The 11358-nt window shown below is 50.3% G+C and overlaps 1 protein-coding gene across 1 annotated transcript; it reads right to left on the bottom strand.

Moving 5' to 3' along the window:
- Positions 1–7927: 7927 nt before the first annotated feature.
- Positions 7928–11105, bottom strand: HOXC13 (homeobox C13). The gene is made up of 2 exons (XM_054183186.1): positions 10472–11105; positions 7928–8184 (listed from the first exon to the last, which is right to left on the bottom strand). The coding sequence occupies exons 1-2, from the start codon at positions 11103–11105 to the stop codon at positions 7928–7930; spliced, it is 891 nt and encodes a 296-aa protein (XP_054039161.1).
- Between the last annotated feature and the right edge of the window lie 253 nt (positions 11106–11358).

Raw genomic sequence — 11358 nt, 5'->3', positions numbered from 1 at the left:
CCCCGGAGGTTGCCATCTGAATTGGCTTTGTTTGCTGCTTTTTTCTTTTATTTTTTTTTTCTTTTTTAAAAGAAAAACCCTTCCTCTACCTTGCTCTTTTCTTTGGAAAATTCCCCATGTAAGACGTGCCCGGGTGCTGCACGGCTTTGTTCTCCACCGGACCTCGGAAAAGTACATTTTTGCTTCAGAGGAGTCTCCGGGTATTTGGGGCTTTTCCTCTTTATTCAATTTGATTTTTTGCCGGGCACGAAGAAAAAGAAAATGAATACAAATTCACTTTTACCCTCAAGGAAACATGCGGGCAAGCGGCTGCAGGGCTGAGCTGCGGAGCAAGTGAACCACAAACTCCTGCGTGGAGGGATAATGTCAGCATGGGCATCGCAGCAAGGGAGAGGGAGGAAAGCACCCCCGCTTCCTTTATTTATTCTATTTTTTTTTTCTTTTTTTAAGAGCTGGGAGACGCTACAGCCGTGCTCAGAAATACATTAACCGGCGCACGGCGCGGAGGGTCCCTCCCTGCTCTTGGTGGCCTTGAGCGGGGCTCCCCAGCTCAGCGCTGCTCCTGCTGCAGGCAGGTCCAAGGGAAGGAAAAATATATAGATGTATGTAAAAAAAAAAAGAAAAAAAATCCTAAGGGCTCTTAAGCAAAGCTGCCGCCTTTCCCTGGGAATTTCTTCCCCATTAAAAATGCATTTCCCGGTTCAGGTTGAGCGCTCGCTTGGTCTTTTCTAAGCGGTGCTTAAACACGAAAGCCTGAGCCGAGTCCTCCTGTTTTGGGACACTGGTACCGCTGCTTTAGGCAGCCTCCTCCGCGCACATCCCACCCCCAGCGTCAAAAATATATCCCCTTTTCTACCTCATATTGCTTTCAACAACCCACCTTTTTTTTTTTTCCACCCTCCCCCCAAAATAGCTGCCCAGCCCAGCAAAAAAAAAATAAAAAAAATTAAATCTCTGAGTCTTTCCTCTTTTTCAGGACTCCCAGTTTTCAGGTAGAGAGACCTTTTCGACGCAGATATTTAATAATCCTCGGGGAGGGTTATATATATATATATATATTTTTTTTTTTTTTCCCCACCTCCAGAAGTTACACCAGCAGTTTTCGGGAAATGCTGGTGGGAAGAAGCCGGGAAAACTCCCTGCCCATGGGAGCCGGGAAAAAAACCCAACCAAACAGCTCCCGATAAAAAAAAAAAAAAAGAAAAAAAAAAAGAGGGAGAGAAAAAGACGCTGGAAAAGCAAGATTGTCTCAGTTCAAGGTCACTGTCTAGTGTAGTGAATAGGATCGACATCTTATGCTAATGACTGTCTCGGATGAGCATCACTCACTGCCCGGGGAAAACAACCCCAAGTTCTGAGTTGCATTTCGGTGCTTTGCTCTTTCCGCCCCCCCCGCCCTGTTTTGGGGGATTCATCCCTGCGCTCCTCCTCTTCCCTTTTTTTACGCCATCGCAACCCCTCTCCCCCAAGCATGAGATATAAAATTTCCCCGTCCCCTCCTCCCGCATTTCATCTCTCCCCTGCGCAGCCCGCGGGGCTGAGCTCGGCTGGCGGCTCCCCCTTGAACAGGCTCTTTCTCCCCTACCCTGCCAGCCTCCCCTCTTCAAGATATATATAAAAAAATAATAATAAAAATAAACCCCATTAAAACAGCCCCAGCGTGATGGCCCCAGCAAAATATTTACGTTTCGGATGGGAAGGATTTAGACCCACTTTCAGTTTTCTCCCAGAAATTTAACCCTAATCGGGCAAAAAAAAAAAAAAAAAAAAAAAAAAAAAAGAGCCTGCAACATATAGATTGCATCTTTCTGCCTGGAAAAGGGGGGCGGGAGGGAAGCGAATTAAAAGGTCTCCTTGTGCGTGTGGAGGTTGGAAAAACAGATCCCGTCATGGCTCAGCGTTTCTGCTCAACTGAGTTTCCCCCCCAAATTGGGTGGGAGTTGTAAGGAGTTGCGGTGACTGGAACAAGAAGTTAGCTGCCAGGGTCAAAAAGGAAGTATTTAGAATAAATATATAGATACATGACACGGGGAATAAAATAGAGACAGGCTTTGGAAAGCCCACAGAACTGTTATTTCGGGGTAGCTATATATCATTGAAACCTGCCCCGGCCCCTTTTTCTGATGCGGAAAATGCACGTCTATAGGCACCTTATAGATATATAAGTGTACAAGACAACTTCTATGTATCTATATAAGAGGGTAGTAAAATGGAATACGTAGGAGCCGGGGGGGGCAAAAAAAAAAATTAACATGGAAAAGTGGTAAATGGATGCGAATAAAAATGTCTACGACACTTCAGCTCATCCAATATACAAATCATCTGGGGCAGCTTTCAGTTTCAACGAAGGCAGGTCCCAGGCTCGGTGCAGGGAATAGTTAAATGCCTGGAATATCATTATATTTTTCCCCAGCTTTGCCAGCAGAGGATCTTCTCCTCCTATTAGATTGATGTAAACTGATGCCTGCACCCATTGTAAGGCAAAGGTTTAGTCCCCAACTTTAGGGAAGTTTGCTTTGTCCGCCAGCGCTGTTTTGGGTGAGAAGTTGGCGTTTTCTACTGTAATTCCCTTGGAGGGCTGAAAACCCCCAACAACTGGAACAACAAACCAGTTAATGGTCTAGAATTCACGACTCTTGAGCAAATCGCAACTGGAGAGCCCGCAAAGCGTGATCTCACTTATTTAATGTTCCTTGTCAAGGAAGAGAGAGTGGTGGGGAGGAAAAGGAGTTTATTAAACCCACGGCTGGTCCAACTGCGGGCTGAACCAGCTCCCTGCCAGGCAGCAGCTTCCCCCCGAAGTGGAGGCGACAGGAGACGCCACATTTTGCTGGAGATAATCCTTAAATACCCAGAAACACGAGGGTTTTCCCCAAATGTGCTGAACCACGTAGGCAAGGAGGCAGTTTATAAGCAAGGAACCAGCGGTGCTGCAGGAGTTTGTGGGATGTGCGGGGACACACACACACACACACCCCGTGTTGGCTGTCAGTGCCTTAAATAATTTCTTGGCGAAGCCTTTAGAAGTCTCTTCTCTTTTGCCGCTACCAAAAAAAAAATTAAATAAATAAAATAGCCTTTTTTTTTAAGACCAAGCACTTCCGTAACAAATAGAAAGTTAACCAGCAAGAGTGATACTCACCTCTGCACTGAGCACAGGGCTGCGAGAGCAGAATTCCCCCTCCAGATTAGGAAGTTATTCTTACAAAAAAAAGAAATGCTTTAGAGAAAAAAATACATAGGTGAATGTGAGAGAGCTAAAAAAAAAATAGAAAAAGGAATAAAAAAAAAGAAGGAAAAAAGAAGAAAACGGCAGGGAGAAAAAAAAAAAAAAAAAGAAGGGAGAGGGAAATCCCTTGTCCGGGATTTTACCATAAAGGCGGAGGTTGGGAAGTTATTCAAAGTCCTCGATACAAAGGAAAGAAAAGGCTAAACTTGGGAAACTTCCTTTTCAGGGCTTTATTGTTGGCCATTAGCCCGCCTGTCTAGACTTCAAATAACACCTTGTTTATCTGTAAACAGGAGCGGGAGCTGCTTGGGGCTGGCTGCCGAGGAGAAGATCAAGGGTGAGGGTCCCCTCGCTTATTATCCCCGCAGCTCGTGATGTCAAGGTCAAACAACGCCTAGTCACGGTCAAGGGTAATACAGGAGTGACGTCACGGCCTGCTGACCTAACACCCAGCGAGCTACGGGCAGGGCGTCAATGGATAAATAAGCAAGGAGAAGAGAAGCGAGCGATTCCCAATGGCTTTTCCCAACGGGGGCGTGAAGAAATGAGTGGGGGAAAAAAAAAAAGGTAGAAACTCATTGGATTTGTCTTCCTGAGGGGGGTCATGGCTGGGAAAGCTCGGCTTCCGCGCCCGCGGAGCTTCAGCAGGAAAGTAACGAGCTGTTCCTCGGGTGTTTTGCGTGTGTGCGCGCAACTTTTATTTTAATTTCTTCTCCTCCAGGCAAGTGCCTCCTCCAAAGCCCTTGGATGGCCAAATAACTGGAGCTGTAGATCAGATTTTGCCCTTCCTCTGGAAAAAAAACCAACCCAAACCAACAGTATCTAGGATCGGCAGGAAGGATCGATCTCAAAAATTTAGTGTGAGTTTTATTTTCCTCCCGCCAGCCCCGAAACCGTGGGGTTTTTTTCACCCAACCCGATGATTAAAGGAAGGACCAAGTGTCCGTGGACGCGTGGAGAGGGGAAGGGTCCAATCCTGACCTCCCCCCGCCGCCATCCGCACCCGACTCCAACCCCGGCGGCGGGGGAAGGCACAGCCCCACTTTTGTGGGAACTGAACCCCGAGGTTCTGAGCACATCGGGGACAGAGTCCCCTTCCCCTGGGGTCTACACCCCCCAAAAAAAATCCCAGCCGGCACCTCAGCATCGCCTGCCGGCATCCCTGCACCTTCCCGGCTCTTGGGCAGTTATACAGTCCCCGGGAGAGGATGGAGGGGTCCAGCGACGCCATGAAAAATTACGATATTTTAATTTTTATATTTAAAATATCCTAGAAAATGTGGGCAATGGCCAGCGAGCGCAGGGTTTCATGGGCTGGTCAATATCTGCCAACCAAGACCATCAAAACCCCTTGGTGCCCTGAAGCGCAATGAATGAAATTCTTGTTTCTTCTCTGGTTTTGCGTTTGTTTTCTTTTCTTTTCTCCCCCCCCCCCCCCCCCCCCGTTTAATTCCTCCCACGCGATTTGAAAGAGCGACCGACGCACAAACCGACACCCAGGCAGCCCTCTCGCCCTCCAACAAAATTAACCCACAATTGACAAAAACTTCCAGAATTGGAAACTCCCAGGATAACTTGGGCTCAATTACCCACATCGGTAAAGAAAAAAAAAATAATGTATTTATCCATATCCCCTCATTCCCGCCAAGAATCCTCCCTCATTGACCTCAGTTTCATCAACTTTTTTTTTTTTCCCCCCCAGAACTGGTGAAATTCAGGTACAACGAGGAAGAATAGAGGCGCAGCGAGCAACACGCTCGCTGTCGGGATGTCGGATTTGGGCTTGTCTGGAGTTGCTCTCAGGCATTGCAGTGTCTGCACACACAGAAAGCTTTTTTTTTTTTTTTAAAGGAAGAGCTCTTTTTTTTTTCTTTTTCTTTTCTTTTTTTTTTTTTTTTTTTTTCACCCAAAACACATATTCTCGTGGCTCTCGTGCGGTAGGGCAGGTTTTACCGACGATTTAATCCCGCTATTGCAGCGGCGGTGGGTTTCTCGAGGTCTTGCGATATTTCCTAGCTGAGCGTCTTTTAAAAAGAATTAAAATAATCAGAATTAAAGCTGTGCCGGTGCTTCCGAAACACCGAAGCTCTTCAAAAGGATTGCAAGGAACACCGTCAGATCAACTCCCGGATTTCTGCGCTCCTCAACTGCGCACCCGGAGAAGTCAGGGACTGGGGGCAGAAATCGGGAACCTCTTTTTTTTCCAACCCCCCGAAGGGAGAGGGGAGCTGGGACAGAGGATCCAGCCCCCCGGGTCTCCCCATTCCCGGAATGAGACAAAGAAGCATCCCACCTTTCCGGAGATTTGGGATCACTCCGGGAAACATCCAGACCCACATGGGGCTTTGCCGGTGTTTCTGGTGGTGGTTTGGGCTCCATAGGGCACACTCTGCCACCGCGTTGGACCCGCGGAGAGGGGCGGTACATACGCACACCCTATACATCCACCTTTTAGACGCATTGATAAAGCTATAGGTACCCCTATACGTACACACACCGTATTAAACACCCCAGTACGGACCATAAATGAGATCTACGCGCCGCTTTGTGTGATAATATAGCGGTTTGCACTCGCATATGGATAAATAAATTTATATATATAGCATACATATTGTCTACCCACCATTTTATATGATAATGTAGAGGGTTGCCCTTGCGTAAATATATATAAATTTATATAGAGAGTACAGATACGTTGTTATATGCGGTATATGTGACAGACCCACATATAGGGATACACAGCTGGCCTTAATACCCGGACTTATATAAATTACACGCACACCGTCAAGCCTCGCACACATACATGTAACATATATATATATATATATACCGACGCCCAGATCATAAAAAGAAACGGACATACACGGTTATATGCACATACCCTTGTATAAATGTGTATATATATTATATATACACTCACTTAAGCGCACCGGTTCGAACACCTAATACATCTACGCGCGCATTTCTGCCGACACCAACGCTAATTTTTTTTTTTTTTTTTTTCATAAAGCTTTATACAGCTTGTGCCGGCTTTATCTGCCCCCTCACATAAATATATGCGCACACTCAATGCAAATTTAGCCCGCAATAATATTGTTTTAGGTTACATCCCTTTAAAAGCCTTTTTTCCCCCCCTTCCCCTCCCCTTTTGATCATTTAACGAGGTGATTAAATCTAGCAGATATTAAGGTAGATTGTAATCCGCCTATGGAAACAATTTCCTCTCTCGTATTTCTTTCCGAGCCGCCCGGCCGGCTCGGGGCCGCGGAAGTTCCGCGGGCGCGGAGCCGGGAGGACCGCGGAGCTGCTCGGCGGGGCGAGGGCAGGTTGGGAGATTTTTATCTGGGGCCGGAGCTGGAGTCAAACAGGTTTGGCGAAACGCGTCCTTTGGGAGGGAGATTGAAAGAGATTAGAAGCGTCTGCGGAAAGTCATCGCGTTTTCACCCGGGGTAATTGCGGGGAGGAGGAAAATAAGGACAAAATAAAGAGGAAAAAGGAAAAGCAAATTTAAAAAAATAAAATAAAATAAAAAAAGCACTCAGCTGACTCAATCTATTTTCTCCGCTTTTTACTCCCCCTGGGAACAACCCTCCTTGGGGACACGCACCAGCCCCTCGCATCTTCCGTGGAGCCCCTCATTAAGCGGTTTCTGCCCAAAATTGCCGGATTTCCCCCCTTTTTTTTTCATCCTTTCTCTGCGGAGGTTCCTGCCCGGGCTGTATTTGCGGTGGTGGGGAGAGGAGGCGGCTGGAGGGAGGGATGGGAGAGGCACAGGGGCTACAAAGAGGTGCACAAAGAGCCTCTCCTCAAGGCAAAACAACAACAAAAAAAAGATATTTATTTTTAAGAAATGTCATCTGCAGTCGGTACATTATCATCTGGACACCACAATATTATATACATATACAAGACATTAAAAAAAAAAAAAAAAAGATGCTTTTACATATCCAAAGAACACTGTCGATAATTAGCCGGTTTAAAGAGGGAAAGAAACAAACCCCAAAGACAATATTGTGCATTTTCCATCTTGTCAGCGGAGAACAGACATTCCAGTTTTATGGCAGAGATCTAGAAACCCTCATGAGAACATACCCAAAATAGTCTCGTACAGCAACTCGCTTCCATGTGGGACCTAAATCAGTGGTTGGGGATATTTAAGCGATACCGAGCAATGGTTTTCTTCCCACAATAGCAGCCTTATTTCTTATTTTCGGTCCCTAGCGCCGAGAAAATACGTTGTGATGCAACTTTGCCATAGGTTCTCCATACATTTATACATCGGTGGGTGAAATGGCCCGAGATATGAAAGTCTGGCGAGGGGGGGTCGGACTATACAGCGTTACGGGGCGACATTCCGCTTTCATCTCTCCTTTAACGTAACTACACTCTTAGCTTATTATTATTTTCTTTTAAAAATATACACAGTTTAACCTTACCGAGGGATTTCTCAGAGCAAAACTGGGGGGCGTTCACAGTCAGAGCGGGGCAGGGGGATAAATCAAAGATGCGGTCGGTGGGTATTTTTTGGGGGGGATGCGCGTGTGCATTTGCGAATGTCGATTTTTTTTTTTTTTTTTTTTAAATAATGACTTGGAATCAGCAGAGTGCCGATGATGTTATCATACAAACTACCAGATAAATATTTACGCTTCTTGCTTCCTTTTCCTTGCCCTTTTACTCCTCCAAAGTCATCCTCTGTCAGGTGGGGTGGAGATGCGCTGTCTTGGATTTGCTCACCACCTTCTTCTCCTTGACCCTCCGGTTTTGGAACCAGATAGTCACTTGGCGCTCGGACAGGTTGGTGGTGGCCGAAATCCTCCTCCTCTTCTCTTTGGTGATGAATTTGCTGGCCGCGTACTCCTTTTCCAACTCCTTCAGCTGGATTTTGGTGTATGGAACCCTTTTTTTCCGTCCTCTCCGATAGCTGCTGACTTCGGGTTGCAAGGGGACCACGTCTGGATTTAAACAAAAACACACACAAAAAAAAAACCCATAAGGAAGAGGGAAAAAGGGGAAGAGGGGAATGGGGGGGTTACAGCACCCCGAGGCGCGGATTGGGAATTTCTGCACATCGGGGAGAGAAAGAAAGGGGGGGAAAAAGGAGGATGAAGAGTGGAGGAATGCGAGCGAAGAGGAACGGGGAGAAAGGGGGCGGGGGAAGACAAGGCAGGCAGAAAATGCACCCAGCGAGAGGAATAATGCTATAATAATAGTAATAATAACATAATATCCACAATTCACGTGGTGAAAGCCTGTTTTTCTTGGCGACACTGTCCATGCTGATAAACAAGGAGCATCCAGTCAAGCCGCTGACTGATGCTTGCGGGTAATCAAAGGGACCTTCCAAACGGAGAGATTTGGGACAATATCTGGACCTTCTCCCCTATTTCTTTCTTTCCTTTCCTGTCGCCCCCTCCCTTTTTTTTTGCCCCCTCCCCATCAGCAAGCCTTCCCGGGGCTCCCCGCAGATGAGCACCCCCGAACCCGCTGCAGAGACAAGAGAATCCTCCGCACCCCAACCCCCCCCGCCGGCTTGGGGCAGCCCAGAAGCCCCTCGGGGTGGGGGTGGGCAAACCCAACAAGAATAACCCCATTCCTCCCCCCCTCCAGTGGCTTTTGGGGGAGTGAGGAGGGAGAGATGCTCTGTGCTTTGCCATGGGGAGTGGGTTCAGCAGGGATGCGGGGAGCATCCTCACCCCTGCTCTGTCGGTACTGGGGGGTGGAAAAGCTCCCCCCAGGCTTTCCGGCAGCCCCAGCCCCCTGCCAGAGTGCGTGTCTGTGGGGTGACCTGGGCGACAAAGCTCCTCGCCGCAAAGGTGTGACCCAGCTGGCTGCAGGAGGAAGATGGAGGCGAGCTCTCCTCGGCAGGCAGCGCAGCCCCAATTATGGCTGACAGGAGTTAATTGGGGAGCTTCTGGGGGAGTTTTGGGGGCGATCGGCTCTTTGGAGGGTGGGGGGAGGAATTGGGGGTGCTGAGGGTGCCGCAAAGGCCAGTGGTGGGGGGCAGGAATCTCCTTCAGGGGGACTCACCAGAGCCGCAGCCGATGGCGAGAGAAAGCGGTGAGGGCGGCAGCTCCCCCAAATACAGCTTGAAAGGAAGGACCCCCCCAAAAAAACCCCACACACCCATCATGCAGGCAAGAATGCATCCCCAATGCCCCCCCACCCCGCTCCCGCAAAGCTCCCGGGAAAGCCCATTCCTCCGTCCCTCTTTGTCCCGAAGCAGGAAAATAAAGAAACCGATGTGTCCCCTCCATCGCCTCCTACAAAGAACTAACGCGACCTGTCCCCTCTCTCTCTCCAGGATGCTGTAGGGCATCCCCCCCCCCCCCCGCCCCTTTTATCGTGATTATTTCCCCCGCTGGCTCCTGCGTCCTTCCCCACCCAACGCTGGGGCTGGGGGGAGGCTGGGGAGAGGCACCGGGAGGCAGCACCTACCATCACCTTCCTCCCCCCGCTGCCGTCGGGGCACGGAGCCGGCCGGGCCCGGTGGGAGCACGATGAGAAGGGATTTTTATCGAGGGATTTGCCGGGCTAAAAGATGCTCCAAGGAGGGGTTTTGCCCCACCCCTCCCCCGGCTGCCTGCGGGCTGTCAGTCGGGCGGGATGCCCGCCTGATCCGGCGGAGAAGCCCCGCCGCCCCCCACTCCTCTGCCTCCCTCCTTCCCCTCCAAAGAGATTCATTTGTCACTTGACACCTATTCCTATAATTGTGTGTAATTGTGATATGATTTACCGTCCCAGCCCCCGACACTTCTCATTCGACCGAACCACTAGAGAAAGGTTTTTAATTTTTTTTTTTTTTTTTTTTTTGCCTTTTTAAGCTTTCTGCGCTTAGAGAAGCGACAAGCGGAGGGGGGGGGCGGAAATGAAGAGAAAGGCACCGAGAGACGCTCTTTAGGTGAGGCAACAAGAGGGAGGAGGAGAGAAGAAAGGGAAGAATTAAACGGCAAAGTTACTTTCCAAGCAAGCTCACGGCGTGTATTTTGATTCAGAAATGATTGCTTCACCTTCTTTCCCATACATGTTCATACACATTGCCTTGCACAGGAGGCATTCCAGAGCCATTTCTTTCCCTTTAATTACATATACAGGCATACACGTATCTATCTGTATATGTATATGTATGTGTATATATATATATATATATGCACACTCATCCGCACACACGCACATCCACACCTCCGGTGGGAGCTGGCGGTGGGGAAGCAGACGAACACGCCGATTCCCGGAGCAGCCTACCTGGGAAAGGTGATTTCCAGAGGTGTGCGGACTGGGATTGCTCTTTGGAGCAGTACACTTGCCCATCCCAGCCATTAGAAAGAGCCCAGTGTTGGTAACCTTCCATGGGAAGCAAAGCGTCGTGTCTCGGTTCCGGGTGACCACCGAGCCCCGGGACCACCGACACGTCCAAATAGCCAGGGACCGCCTGGTAGGAGCTGGGAAAACCGGGGTAAAAGGCGAATTCTTTGGCCCTCGACGGCAGCTCCTCGCCGGGTAGGGGCCCGCCGGCCTCGGGGTACTTCTCCCCGGGGTGGTAGGCGCAGGGTTTCTGCTGCAAGTTGACTCCGTGGGAGTGGGACAACCTGCAGCCGTAGTAGCCCCCCCCGAAGGGGTAACCGTAGCCCAGCGCCGCGCTGGAAGCCGCCCCCGACGGGCACTGCCGGGGGGGCTCGGCAGCCGCCAGCTCGGCGTAAGCGGCTCCCTGGGGCGGCGGTGGGGGCGGTGGGGCGGTGGGGACGGCGAGTCCGGCGTGGGGCATCATCTCCCGGCAGTGCCCCAGCCCTTCCATGCGGTTCTTCTCCCGCGGGGCGTCCTCGCAGCGGCAGGCGAGGCCGTCGGGCCAGCGCGGGGGGAGCCCGAGCGGTGCCGTCATGTCATGCCGAGCTGCTCCGGCTGCCGCCACCACCGCCTCCTCTTCCTCGTCTTCCTCCCCTTCCTCCTCCTCCTCCTCTTCCTCGGCCGCCGCCGTCGGGGGAAGCTCCGCGCCGCGCCCCGCCGCCCCGCGACCCCCCCAACATATCGGCCCCCCGCGCGCATGCGCCGCCCGCCGCGCCGCCGCCGCTTCATTAAGAAATCCGCCGCGGCCACGCCCCCCCCGCCCCGACGTGTCCCCGCCCACGTCACCC

This window comes from Rissa tridactyla, chromosome 24 (genome assembly GCF_028500815.1).
Source record: "Rissa tridactyla isolate bRisTri1 chromosome 24, bRisTri1.patW.cur.20221130, whole genome shotgun sequence".
Taxonomy (NCBI): Eukaryota; Metazoa; Chordata; class Aves; order Charadriiformes; family Laridae; genus Rissa; species Rissa tridactyla.
Note: the sequence above shows the minus strand (reverse complement) of the source record. Positions and strands in the feature narration are given on the sequence as shown.

Coding starts and splice junctions, on each gene's coding strand:
- HOXC13 (XM_054183186.1), bottom strand. CDS start 11,105: ATGACGGCACCGCTCGGGCTCCCCCCGCGCTGGCCCGACGGCCTCGCC. Junction 8,185..10,471: donor CTGGAAATCACCTTTCCCAG/GTAGGCTGCTCC, acceptor GTTTAAATCCAG/ACGTGGTCCCCTTGCAACCC.